General features: G+C 55.0%; 1 protein-coding gene across 1 annotated transcript; it reads right to left on the bottom strand.

Moving 5' to 3' along the window:
* Nucleotides 1-2,054: 2,054 nt before the first annotated feature.
* Cct5 (chaperonin containing TCP1, subunit 5 (epsilon)) lies at nt 2,055-14,200 on the bottom strand. Its single transcript, XM_005386112.2, has 11 exons — nt 14,003-14,200; nt 11,470-11,530; nt 10,864-11,028; nt 9,524-9,722; nt 7,427-7,619; nt 7,204-7,353; nt 5,040-5,159; nt 4,507-4,692; nt 3,777-3,914; nt 3,246-3,426; nt 2,055-2,402 (listed from the first exon to the last, which is right to left on the bottom strand). Exons 1-11 carry the CDS (start codon nt 14,105-14,107, stop codon nt 2,275-2,277), a joined length of 1,626 nt encoding a protein of 541 aa, XP_005386169.1. The 5' UTR covers nt 14,108-14,200; the 3' UTR covers nt 2,055-2,274.
* Between the last annotated feature and the right edge of the window lie 116 nt (nt 14,201-14,316).

The raw sequence follows: 14,316 nt of genomic DNA, 5'->3' as shown, positions 1-14,316 counted from the left end.
GGATGTTCACAGGGTGCTTTTCCCAGGATGCTTTCGGTTTGTTGAGACAGGGTCTTGCTGTGTTGCCCAGGACGAAACTTCCTGGGCCCAAGTGATTCTCCTGCCTCAGCCTCCTGAGTATCTGGGACCACTGCACCCGGCACATGGACGGCTTGTCAATGGACCACTTAGTGCAGAGCACCTGTGACTGGTCCCCTCCCGCAGGAGCTGGCAGGCACCCTGGGGACCTCATCTGACCGTTTTGTTCTGGCCAAGCTGGCTCTTCCTCGGGGAGCCCTGAGCGGGCAGTTACTCAGGTGTCAGGGGTAGTGGGGATCAATGGAGAATGAGGGGGTCTCTGGGCTGAAGCCTTTATTGGGGTGCAGATCGTCACCCCACGCTGGCTTCTGACGGGCTGTAACTCGTGGATTTAGGGCAGGCAGACGCCAGCACTGGTCACCCTGCCAGGCAGGGTACTGTGGCGTCTGCAGTCCGTGCAGGGCGCAGGGTCACTGGGCGTCACCGCGGCTCGGGAGCTGTCCCCACGAGCGGCTGGAGGAGCCTGTGCCTGGACCGAGCACCCGGGAAGAGGAGAGGGAGCCCTGGAATTGTCGTGCGGCTCTGCCCAGCCCGGGGTCAAAGCCAGTTTCAGGGTGGCTGCTGAGCAACGTCAACCTCGGGGCTCACAACTGACCTCCAAGCCCGCTCTTACAATGATCAGAAAAGCTTCTGTGAGTTGACAGACAAAAGCCTGAGCAGGTAGGGGCCTGGCCACTGCAGACAGTCCTGGTCCCCACTGGCTGCCGGCACGTGTGCTCGGCTACTCCGGGACATGCCGCCCATGCCCGGCCTCCCCAGGATCCTGCGATGCGCTGGCAGTCACCAGCTGTCAGGGCACCCGGGGCGCAGGCGCAGACAGGCGTGACCTGACGCTGAGCTTGGGACAGCTGCGTCGTGAGGCTGCAGCCAGCGCGCCCAAAGCGCCATCAGCGACCGAGGAAGAGCACTGGCGTCGTGTCAGCGGAGCACTCTGGGGGCCCACAGGGGAGCCGGCTGGCCCTGCACAGCCACAGCAGGGAGGCCTTGGAATGCGGGGACAGGGTCCTCCCTCTGGCGGCACGGAGGTGACCTCCCTCCTCGGTTGTGCCTGCAGCACTCAGAATGTCCAGAGCCCAACACGCAGGGCAAAGCAGGGTGGGAGAACTGAGACGCCGCAGGTCACCCGGGCCCCATGACAGCTGACGGGCGCCCCGCCAAGACACGGACACCCAGCGGGGCCCGTGAAAGTGGAGCAGACCCACGGCAGCGGCCCCGCACACTGGAACCTCAAGGCTTTCCTCCCTGCCTGGAGTCTCCAGCTGTGCGGTGCCTGCCCACCCCCATGCCTTAGGCTAACACCTGGGCGGCCGCGTCCTTCTTCCAGCAGGTTCTCAGAGCGGAGGGAGGCCGGGCCGGTGGAGACCAGCAGGGGAAAGGCCAGGTGTGAGCCCTGGAGGTATAACCTGGGAACAGTACCGAACAGCCTGGTGTCGGGGCCACACGTTGTACAGTACCTGTGTGAGGCCCACGCTTGTGGTCAGTTTGGGATGTGGAAACCCTGAGACCTCCTGGCCACCTGGACACCGATGGTGACAGTCAAGACAGGGCAGGATGAGCTCGGCTGATGATATGAGGAGGCTAGGATCTTGCTTCTTTTGTGATGTTGAACTTTTGTCTTTTTGAGACAGGGTTTCACTATGCCGGCCTCAAACTCAGGGCGATCCTCTTGCCTCAGCCTCCCGAGCACTGGGCTTACAGGTGTGCGCCACCACGCCTGGTCCTGTGACGTTCAGCTTGTTCACCCACTGCGCCCCGTGGCAGGCAGAGCACCCTCCCCTCCCCTTCTCGCGGGAAAAAATCACAGCGGGCTACCCGAGCGCGCGTCCTCACCTCACTCACTCACACAGGCAGAGAGAACGAAGTGCCTAACTGCCGCAGCACTTCCTCCAGCTTATTTTGAGAAGCACTGACTCAAACCCCTTCAGTTAAGACAGCACTTCATGAACATTACAACGAATGCTTCTCAAACCGGAAGAGAAAGGTTTAGAGAGATCCTTTAATGAATACAAAAGCCTGTGGACAGCATCCTGCAATCACACAGGCGGAACGAGTGAAACCACGTGACCAAACTGCCACTTTACCACAGCATCGACAGCGGCTGAGAAAGGGCGGAACAATAAATAAGCGACGAGGCGCCGCAGACACCATCTGCTCCAAGCAGCGGGTCTGCCACAGCCGGCTCACTCTGGCTTCTCTTCACTCCTCGGACTCTCCGGGCTTTCGGATGTCGTCGATCTTCAGAATCATCCTAACCATCTGGGTTGCGAGAGAGATCTGCTGCTTTTTGCCAATCAGGGTTTCTATGACATGCTGCTGCTTCATATCTGAAAGAATACGAGTAAATGATCCTGAGGTAGCACACTCAGTACCAACGGACGCTGCTACTACAGAACCACGATAAACTAACCCAACAGCTGTGCGCAGGGCCCCGCACTGGGGCCCCAGCTACTGGGGGCGCTGCGCCAGGACAGCTGCGGGCGCCCAGGCGCTCAGGGCCAGCCCGACCAACAAGGGAAGGCCCACCTCCTACAGCACACACCCTGCAGGCCAGGCAGCCGCCACCTCAGTCCATTTCATTTCCCCGCGAATATTCTGGGCTTCAAGCTGCTTAACGGACAGCTACTGGGAGGGAGGGAGCGTGGGTACGTGTGCACCCCGCTCCTTGGTTACAAGAACTGCCCGTGACAGCGCACCCCTGGGTATCCACACCTCAACTGGGACCGCTGAGGGGGCCTGAGATAAGGATGTTTCCTAAAAACACACGAACAGGCCCTTATCTCCGTACCATCACCTACGTATGCTATGAGCATGAAAAACAGTGCACCTAACTTCCAGAGTCCACACCAAAGCTGCCCCAACACGGGGAAGAGAAATCCACGGACACAGCCTCACAGTCAGCGGCGAGCGAAGCCCACTTCAGAGCTGTCTCCTGTGCTACTGGACTCTGACAGACATTCACAGAAAAGCGAATCACTTTCCAAAACCAGAGGTGAAATCACGTCCTCCTTGGATGGATGTCCACCGTCATCAGAATGCCTTTTACGCTGTTAGGACTGACACCCTCCTGCGGTAATCAACCTGAACATTCCAGAGTGCGGCTCCGTGGGGTCGCAGCACACGGTACACAGAACCACCTGGCTCCCACTCTAAGCCCCGTGCCCACTCACCGTTCGTGCCCTTGTGCAGACAGTCGATCCCGAGGGCGGGGTTGGCCTCCTTCACCTGCCTGGCGCGGACCTCGGTCATGGTCTGGATGGGGTTCATGCCACTGTTCTCGGCCAGGGCCATGGGGATGACCTCGAGCGCGTCTGCGAACGCACGCATGGCGTACTGCTCCAAGGTCGGGCACTGCGGGGGACAGCAGTGAGCCTGGTGGCCAAGCCAGGGTCACCCCAAAGCAGCCAACCTAGAGGACACCCAGCAAACTCCTTTGACCGGCTAAGTCAGGCAGCAGGGCTGAGGAATAGGCTGCGTGGCTTGTTATTTATGGCAATCTCAAAGGGCACCAGAAAATGAAGACAGAATGCAGAGCCACGTCCGAGGTGTCTCAGAGCTAGGCAGTGCCCACTGCCCGGAGTTCCAACCCGACTGAGCTAGAGGCTGCAGCGGGCCAGTCAGGGGGATGAAGGGACGCAGGTCGCACCTGGGCACGCGGCTGAGGCAGGGCCGCTGCCACCCCATCGCCCGGTGCCTCTCACCTTGTCTGCCTCCTGGCTCACGGCCAGCGCGCAGGATATTTCTGCAGCGCCTCCGCCGTACACCACGCGATTGTCCCGGATCAGGTTCCGGATGACACACAGAGCGTCGTGAAGGGATCGTTTTGCTTCCTCGATGATCTAAGGAAAAGCAGTGTGAAATTACTGTGGTCAGCTCTAGGCAGGGCCTAACACCTGACACAGCTGAAATGCTTGCTGGGTATGGAAAGCTCCTGACAGCCCGTGCTGGAAGCACCTCAGCTAGAGATGCAGGAGGGGTGTTAACGGACCCAGACACCCTTTCTCACAGCGTCCCCACCCCACGAGGCGGCCGCGGCGACTCCTCCCCTGGGACTCTCGCAGGCCCAGGAGCCACACAAGACCTGTGCTGGCCGCCGCGCGCTGAGATTCACTGCCTCAGGGACACAGCGTCAGCGGCTATTTACTTGCGTTTCTTGTTCCTACCTCAGGGGTGGCAGAAAACCGACAACTTCATACCATGATACATCGCTGCTTCTCTGAGGAAACCTTTTTTTTGAGACAAAGTCTCTTTTTTTTTTTTCCTCTGGTACCGGGAACCAAACTCACAACCTCGCGCTTGCCAGGCAGGCGCTGTGCCGCTGAGCTAAATCCCCAGCCCTCTGAGGAAACCTTTTTAATGGTAACTTTACTTGAGCTAAACACGTTATGGACAAAAAAGCCAGGGAAGCGCAGGAGGGAGGCGAGCCCTCACCATCTTGTTCCCTCCCCGGATGAAGATGGTGACGGCCCTGGAGTTCTTGCACTGCTCGATGACCAGCATCTTGTCCTTTGTGGTGCCGAACGAGATCTCCTGCACCAGCCCGGCGAAGCCCAGCTTCTCCGCAGTGAGCTCCGAGAACCGAGGGACGATGCGGCCTCCCGTTGCGATGGCAATCAGCTAAGTGGGGGTCAGAGGACGACAAAGACGGCCCTGGTGAGCTCCACAGCCAGACCACCAACATGCCAACTCCCTCCAGGCTGTCCTGCTCTGGCCCTGGCACGGCCACTGCCACATGACGGCTGATCTGCGCAGGGAGGAGCTCTGAGGCAGCGGATGCCTGGGGCCGGGAGCAGCTCCGGGAGGCTCCGGTAGTCAGCAGGGGCGGGGACCAGGCCTTCCCGACTAGGTCAGTCAGGACCGAGTGAGTGGACTGTGGACACACGCAGAATGACACCAAGGCTGCACACACAGCACTGTCACCCAGGCCCACCCCAGGAAAGGCCTCGCACGAGCGGGGCTCCTACCTCGATCTCAGGCCCGCCCACCCAGCGGACCGCAGGCAGGCTGTTCTGCAGAAGGAGGTGATTCGCTTCGTCGTCAAAGCCCCACTGGCAAATAGCTAGGTTAGCACCAGTGTCTTTAATCTGGGAAAAGAAAAGCCGCAGCACATCAGTGAAAAACGGGAGGGGCACAGCTGGGTGTGAGGTGGGAAGCGAGGAAATGTGGGTGTCTACTTTTCCGTCAGTTTCAAGTTTTATGTATCAAGTCCGGCCTGGTGGCGTCTCAAAAGGACAAAAAAAGCCCCAAATTTTAAGTAACAAACATGGACGACTAAGAACCACCTCATTTTTACAACTATGTTTTGAAAGCCATAAACCGTAACCTGGCAATGAACCCTTATTAGCGAAGCAAAAAGAACTATCAACAAAACAGTCCCTCCCCCACAGGAAAGGTCAAGAGCCGTGTCCTGCCATACACGCGCGGGAAGGGCTGAGCGTGAGGACACACACTTCTCTGCACTCCCGGCTCCACCTCACTCCCTGGAGCTCAGCCCCGCAGGCAGACTCCGCGCACTGAGCCAGCCCTGCCTGTTCCCATGGCTACCGTCCCCGGATTCATCCAAGGGCGGCTCTCGCCTCCACAGCAGCCTTTACTGTGCCTCCCTCACCCACTCCAGCCCTACCACCATCCTCCCTACTCTGAGCCCGATTCCCGCATCTGCACGGCCACCTGTGGAGCTCAGCGCTGCAGCGACTCTGACCACAGCACTCAGGCTGGCTGTCCTCGCGCACGCGCGCTGCTCCCACCGCCATCCAGGGGCACTCCGCTCTCACTCTCCTTCCTCTGACCAGTGTCCTACGAGCCCCGCCCTGAGCCACGAATTCTGCGCCCTGGCTGTGCCTCAGTGTTTGCCAGGGCCTGCCATGTGGCAGGCATGAAATGCATGGTGTAAGAATAAATGAATTCCACTTCCCTCACAACACTTTAAATAGCTTCTAGCCAGCTGCTCTGCGCAGTCTAACCAGGCCCTCCGTTAACACATCCAAGAGCCTCGGTGCTTACACCCCCGGGGCAGAGTCCCAGGAGACGACTGCTGTCAGAGCACGCGCCTGGGCACCTACCTGCAGCCAGCCTGAGCACCTCCAGCCAGTGGGACGCAGCCAGGCGCTTACAAATGCCCCTGCTGACCGGTCTCAGTAAAGCACCGGGTCAGGGAGTCACTCCTGCTACGTGACAACCCTTTTTTTGAGACAGGGTCTCGCTGTGCAGTTCAGGCTGGCCTTCAACACTGGACAGCTCACGCCTGCAAGTTCTATTCAGCCGTCCCGGGAGAGCAAATGGGCACACTCCACAGCACAGCTGCAGCTGACGGGGCCGTTCCTTACCACATTCCCATGGCTTCAGCAACTCGCAGGACCGGCCCAGCGGGCAGCCTGTGTCACTGGTAGTACGAACAGATCTAACCACTCGTACTGGTCTTTTTATTAACAAAGAAAATCTATAAACGGACCAAATCTAGTTAGTTACTTGAATTTCAATAATTACTGCCTACGTATACTGTTAGTCATACCAATTAAAGATTACAGTAATCAAATTTATTTCATTGACAGAAACGTGTCTGGCATTTCTCCATGGGTTGACAGTTTATCAATAATTCTAAATTTTAACATGGAAATCTTACAAGTATCCCCAGGCTGGAGTACATAACACACAGTTACAACTGCTGTACCATAAATGAGCTGCATTACGTTTCAGACCATTTCAATGTTTTCCTTAAGGAACTGTAACATGATGACACCTGGGCTGCGGAATCAACCTGCCTGCCTCTGCGTCATCATAATCAAAGACCCCCGAGAAGCGTACAGGCCAGCCGACGGGACAATCAATTCAAATCAGAGCGGCCCAGCAGTGAGACGTGAATTACGGACCCACTGTGAAGGGTGGAGTTACCCTAAACGCGTGACCATTTGAAGAAAAAGTTAGACTTCTTTACCCTTTAGGCTTTTTTCTGCCATCTGATTTTTTGCTATTCTTACTCTACGATTTAAAACTGAGCAAAGCCTGTCCTGCCCCTTACCTTGTCCCTGCAACTCGGTGAAGGAGAGGCTCACCCGGTTTGCGCCACACACTCCCTCCCCACACAGACCTGCGTCTTCCAGGGGTTTCAGCTCCCCGCGGGCCACGCACCTGCTGGATCATCTCCTCGAACTTCTCCTTCTCGTACTTCTGCAGGGCCTTGTAGTCCTCCACAGAGGTCACGTCCAGCTTGTGCTTTGTCTTTGGCTTAGGCGGTTCGAACGGGCACGTGAGAATCGCGATCCTAGCGTCCTCCACTTTCTGCGGAGAAGCACACGTGTTAAGCAGCGGTCACGGGTTCAGACGCTGCGGTGCTGTAAGCGCGATGCCTCACCTTGGGCATCTGCGGGTGGCTGAAATCCTTATCCACGATCACGCCCTTGATAAGCTTGGTGTCCTCCAGCCTCCCGCCCACTTTGCCTTCTACTTTGATGAGCTCAAAGTCCACGTCTCTCCGCTCCATGTCGGCCACGGTGAGGACTGCGTTCACGGCGATCTCGGCCATTTGTCGGTGGCAGCTGTTAACCCTGAGGGGACACCCAGAGCGCGGCACAATTACCGCAACGACCACAAACCCCACTGCACGGTGTGGCTCACACACTACCACAGCCAGGACACGGCGGACAGGAGAACACCGTCAGCAGCACCTTCAGCAGCAGGCAGGGTTCCCAACCCACGATGAGGGGAGAACCCACCGTTTTACTTTGCACCGGCTGAAATCCACCGTGTCCTTCCAACCTGAACTCCCGCAGTAGAGACCTGTGCAGTACAGCAAGACTCTTCAAGGGCTTTTCTAAGACTGGACTACTTTGAAAGAGGACCACCGCACTTGGGAAGCCGAGGCAGGAGGATCACCAAGTTCAAGGTCAGCCTGGGTCACAACACTGAATGCAAGGCCAGCCTACACAGTGAAAGCCTGCCTCCAGAAAAGCCCAACGATGAAACAAAAAACCCTCCAATGCCATTTTTCAGTTCAAAGTGGAACGGGAAATGTGTGTCAGTTACAAATGGAGGACACTGTTCCTCTCCCAAAGCTGTGAAACACCTCAGCTGCTCAATAATATTTAAAAGAACCACAGCGGGGAGCCCAGCACTCGACATCTAGGAAAGACAGCCATGAAACTAAAAAATGTAGAGCCCCATGCTGGTGACTCACAGGGTTCTGCTTTATGGCGGACGTATTGGGCCACTACCAGTTGACATGAACATGCTCTGTAGCGAAGACCTTTACCTAGGTTTTACAAAGACGCGCAAGGCGCGCTGTTTGAACTCACACCAGCTAGATTCGATGTGTGCACTCCCGCCTGGGAATGCTCTCCTTTCAGGAGAAAAGGGCGCACCCGAGCCCACCCCAGGGCAGTCAGCCACAACCACAGCCAGGGGACACAGGCGTCACCAAGGCCCCCGCCGCAGCTCAGGCTGCTCCGACACTCGCTGCACTACCCCAACCTCTGTGCTGGAGACCACACCTTCCTGTCTGCCAGAGCTACTGCACCGCGTGCAGTCACAACTAAAACACCTTGTGCACGGCCAACTGGAAAACAAAACGGCAATAAAGCGCCTTACACTGGATTTTTATGCTGCATTATGGCAGGGAACCATCAGCTTCTATTTCCGTTTAAAGTACGTGCACACCTTGGCTGAGGCTGCTCAGTATCCAGGGGCGGGAACTGTCTCTGGGCTTCTCAGACTCCGCAGTAAGTCTGCCCAGCAGGAGGTGTTAGGCCAATGTTGAAAACACTTGGTAGGGCCAGGGATATAGCTAAGTGGCATAAAAGCCTGCCTGGCAAGCACAAAGTTCTGAGTTCAATTCCCAGTACCAACAAAACAGAACAAAACCCACTTGGTTTCAAGATAGTCTCTCCTTCCAAAATTAAATTTCAGACTAATAAAGTAGCTTGTTGAGTACATGAAAAGTACAACCTCTTTGTCCCTAAATGGCCGCCTAGCACAGAGATGATACAAGCGCTATGAAAATTAACAGCTGAACGTAGTGACACATGCCTGTAAGCCCAGCACTTGGGGCTGAGGGAGGAGGATCATGACTTCAAGGCCAGCCTGGGCTACACAGTGAATTCAAGACCAGTTTGCAGTACAAAGTGAGACCCTGTCTTCAAAACAAAGAAACAAATGAATACCCAAGTAGGACTCACTCTAGTTGATTGCAAATCAGCCTAACTTGCTCAATTAAAGGAAAATGTATTTTATAAATATTGTCAAAAGGATATAGTAGCATAAGCAAATTCAGCTTCCAACTAAAAACACAAAATGCACACATCTTTCCTTAGATTAAGAAAAGCAGCAAAATAACAGAAACTTCATCAAATCAATACCATCTACCAGTGATCATGTTGCTGCCCATAGGGACAGACAGACCAACTGCACCCGCGTGTAACGCTTAACTACAATGTTCTACCAACATGACACGCACACTTTGGAGCCCAGTGTGGTTTTTGCCGTCTGAACGAGGGGTTCGGTGTCCTTGGTGTCCACAAAGACACTGGCGCTGATCTTGTCCAGGTGCTCAATGGCAATGCGGGCGGCCTGCTCATAGCCGTCGGCGATTCTGATGGGGTGAATGCCCCGGTCAAGCAACTGCTCGGCTTCTTCCAGCAAGGCACCGGCCAGGACTGCAAACAAGACGGCAATCAGTGTAGAAAAAGTCACAACCCCTAGGACAGTCTAAGTGACATAACTGATCGCTACCCTGGAAGCAAGCTGTATGGAACCCAGGAGTCAGGATCAAGGTTTGAAGAGGAGCCCCTTGCTTCGGTTCTAGCAGAAGCCTACCAGGTTCCTCCAACAGGTAAATGTTCAACCCTCAGTAACTAAAAAGCGCAATGCAAGGGAACATTTAAACAAGGGGAAGACAAACATTACGTTTCCTGGACCGGGGACGTCCACTGAGAGAAATCCTGGCGTAAGCAGGATTTACGAATTTGCTACTATTTATCCATCACCAGCTCTCCCCTGCCCTTACTAAGGCGCCACAGGTGAGTTTGCTGGTTTTATATCTGCTGCTCTCCACGCACACTGGACACACCATGGCACCAACAAACACTAGTGAATAAGAGGGCTCAAATTAGCTGCAGAAAAGTAACCTTAAAGGTACTGATCCCTTCAGCCGTCCCCAACTTTTCATCACAGACAGTTCAAACTCTCAGAAAGAACTGCAACAGTGAAACTACTTCATGTTTGCATGTTGCCATGCTATCTCTGCACAGGCTTCCAAGCTCTTTTTCAGTAAGGTGCAGAACCAAGACATTCTCCTACTCAGCCACAGCGTCACCACCACACTCGGCAACTGAACACTGACACAATCATAACACATGACCCCAACCCAAAGCCCCACTGTTCCAAACACACAGCAGGTGTGTCCAGGCGGAGCCCACCTTTCACAAAGCACTGTAATAAGCAATATAAAGAATGAAGTTTTGTTACCTACACACACCATATTATCTATTTCATACGTGGCCCGAACAATTTCTCTTTACTTCACGCGGCCCACGAAGGCCAGAAGGTTGGACATCCACGCTTTACACCGTTGCCTTGGGAACCGTGTCCCAAGTGTCCTTTCCCCCTGCCAACCCCACCGACTCTCTTTCGCCTCCCTTTGAAAAGTCTGGGCCCCTATCAGCAGCACTGTCTTCACCCTGGACGCGTCCAGCTGAAAGATTTGCTGAGAACGAACACTCCCGGCAGGCACGGAGCCCTGTGTCTGTTTTTTAATCACACTTCTTAAACGAGAAAGGACACTCTGTCTTCTCTTACCAACCACGCCTGTGGTCCCATCTCCAATTTCATCATCCTGGGACTTGGACAGCTCGACCATCAACTTGGCGATCTGATGGTCAACATCCATCATGCTGAGAATGGTGGCCCCATCGTTAGTCACGGTCACATCGCCGTCCTTGTCCACCATCATCTTATCCAGGCCTGGAAACACAGCACGGTTCAGATGGCGCGCGAGGGGGCGGCGCACAGCAGTGTCACCACCGCTGCTGTGCTCATCTATGCAACTGACTGGACACACAGTTCAACACACACAAAGACACCGACAAAGACACTTTTAGGGTGGCTGACCTAAGGCAGCACACTGTAAGCCGTCTAAATGGAACCGGAGAAATGGAAAAAAGAACAAAAAGGACATTACTAAAATCAGTACTAACCTCAAAAGATAATACCATCGACGCCCTGGAAAATGCTAAGGAAATGCTAACTGTGGGAAAGTCTCGCCTACGAAGGTATACGTATTAATATGCGGCTGTATTAGGGTAGGGGGTAGGGTGCCACCTTCCCAGGCTCCTTTTCTGAAGAGGTTTCACTGACTGCTCTGACTCAAAACTTGCTAAAAGTAAACAGGACTGTCAGACTCACCGTTGGGTCCAAGTGATGTTCTCATTGTATTTGCTACAGCCTTTGCTGCCATTATATGAGACTAAATGAAACAAAGAAACAAAAGAGCAAATATTCAGTTAGTATAATGGCAAACAGTTAGAAGCCCTCTGTCAGCACATGAGCCAAGCCGCCCCAGCAGCTGAGCAGGTTTAATTGCAGTGTTGGCATTTCGTGATAAATAAGTGGGTTTCAGGTTGCCCATGGGCAACTGGTCTCGAAAGGTTCACCATCACTGCTCTGAGCAGACAAAAGTAAGTCTTACCGCCACACGTGGATGGAGAAACACTCGCGATCAATCCCAGGTGAACACACCGAAGCCCGCGAGCTCCAGCTTCTCCTTCAAGGGTCTCCACACCCTGAGACCTAGCTCCCTTCTGGTGGAGACGGTCCATGCCGGACACCAAACTCGTCTTCTGGTCCCCGCGGGACCGACGCACAGGAAGCCCCCACCCATCAGTCCTGCCCGGCTTTTTAGGGCAGTTCCCGTGCATGTGTTCAGCACTCCTCCCCGGCCACCCCATTTGTCACATTGAAAGGACACAGAGTCCACTTGGCCTATGAAAGTACTGGCCCTGCAGTCCTTGAAATTTCTTCTGAAACTGCTGTCTTTATGGTGGGATGGTAAAAGGGCACTAACCAGAGGAGAGTGGGCCTTAACGGGGAGGGGCACTTTCGTTCCCAGAAGACACCTGAATGTCTGGACACTTTCTTGCTTGTCAAAGCGGAGAGGGGGACGGACGCCACTGGCACGTAGTGGGGAGAGCGCAAGAAAACCCTGCCAAACACCCTACACAGGCGAGGCCTCCACAGCAAAGAATGCCCTGGCCACAAGTGCCAGGGATGCCGACACAGATCATCCTACTCTAGACCACTGGCTTTGACTTAGACAGAGGTGGGCTTGAATTACTGTCCTGTTATTTTTTACTATTTGGAATTTTTTGAGACAGGGTCTCACTATGTGGGACACACTGGCCTTGAACTCACAGAGATCCTCCTGCCTCAGCCTCTCCAGTGTGCCACCATGCCCAGCTGTGCAGCTAGATGACCTTGGTTAATTTTGTACTTAGTCGGGTCCCAAGTTTCCAATTCTGTATAACAGTATCAGTATCTCAGAGTGTGAGGGTTACCTGCAATAATTCAAGAGATTAGCACAGAAAGGCTAATTCAAAATAATCCACAGCTTTCACTGTATTATTACATTTGCAGTGTGTATTATATGTTAATCTGCAAGTTCCCTTAGGTGAAAAATAGAATTAAATGTGTACTGTGAACAACTTTAAACTTTCTCCTGTAAACCTGGTGTGGTGGCACATACCTATAATCCCAGCAGCCAGGAGGCTGAGGCAGGAGGAGCGCTCAAAGTTCGAGCTCAGTTGAGTTCAAGGTCTGCCTGAAATGCATAATGAAAGCCTGTCTCAAAAGACCAAAAACAAGACAAAACAAAAACCCGGAACCAAAAACTTTCTCCTAGAAAGGACAGAAATACTGAACACCGAGCACAGATTAAGCAGTGTGTGACCAGGAGCTAACCCATTTAATACTGCCAAGCCCTCAGCGCCACAGAGGAATCACACCAATAGGAAATCAGGTTCGGTTTGTGTTACCTGCCACGGTTAAGTCACACTGGAGGCCTGCAGAAACACGCGGCACCAAGGGAACACGGACACCACAGAACTGGCGGCGAGGTCTACACACAGACCTTAAGGGCCCTCTCGAAGTGCCCTCCTCTGCGCCTCTGCCGACATCTGTTTTCAGACGACCCTTTTTTACCTGGACTCTTTTTTTTGTTGTTTTTTTTTTTTCCGGTACCGGGAATCGAACTCACGACCTCGCGCTGCGCCGCCGAGCTAACCCCCCAGCCCTTACCTGGACTCTTGCAATGCTTTCTTTCTCTGGCCTCCCTTCTCTCTCATCTAGAAACGATTCCTAGCGCCGCTCGCCACGCGGGCTGTGTGCACCGCAGTCGCCCGCCGCAGCCCCCCTGCGCTCCGACCGCAGCCCCTCCTGCGCCGCTCCTCTCGCACACCGCGCCCGGCTCAGGGCTATCTACGCCCGCCTCCCACGCTCACGACTCACTTTCTCCTCCAGGGGGTCTACTAGTTTTTAAGGTGCCGCACTCAGGAATGTGCCAAGCCCCAAAGTACTCAGAAACTACTGTGCACACGACTGAACCTCTACGAGCGACAGAGCCAATCTGCCTCCGTTTCTCCGGGCCGTGCAGCCGCCGCGGGACGGATCGAGGGCGCGGGCGGCACGCAGCTGCTCCCCGCCCCGCTCCGAGCGCGCCCGCGGCCCTTGCGAGCCCCACACCGCCACCCGAGGCGGGCCCGCCGGTCTCTCCGGGCTCGGCGAGCGGGGTGCGCGCCCCGAATCGAGCGCGGCGGCCCGGGAGAGGGTCCTCCACCTTCCCGGCCGCACGTGGCCGAACAAACCGCTCCGACACGGCGCAGGCGCAGAGCCACCGCCTCGGGAGCCTCCCCGACCCCACCGCAAACGTATCCCGGGCCGTTACCTTGAGGGCCTCAAGTCCCATAAGACGAGTCTTGCGTTCCTGATCCTTGATAATGAGGAAAGGGCGCCCATATTCGTCGAAGGCAAGGGTCCCCACGGACGTCATGGTGCAGCAGTGAGACTCAGTTTCCCGCACACCCGGCGGTGAACCACTCCCGAGCTGAGCGCGCGCCTTCCTCTCGTCAGAGGAAATGACGATGTGCACATGCGCAGTGCGGGCGGTGTGAGACTTATTTTCCGACCGAGACTAGTTTAACGCCCGACAGTACCTTCTGGAATTAGCCGCCTTTCGAAACTTCCATCATTCAAGAAGCT

The sequence above is a fragment of the Chinchilla lanigera genome, unplaced genomic scaffold (genome assembly GCF_000276665.1).
Source record: "Chinchilla lanigera isolate Chin_1 unplaced genomic scaffold, ChiLan1.0 scaffold00025, whole genome shotgun sequence".
Lineage (NCBI taxonomy): Eukaryota > Metazoa > Chordata > Mammalia > Rodentia > Chinchillidae > Chinchilla > Chinchilla lanigera.
The sequence above is the reverse complement of the archived record's forward strand: the minus strand, read 5'-3'. Positions and strand labels throughout refer to the sequence as shown.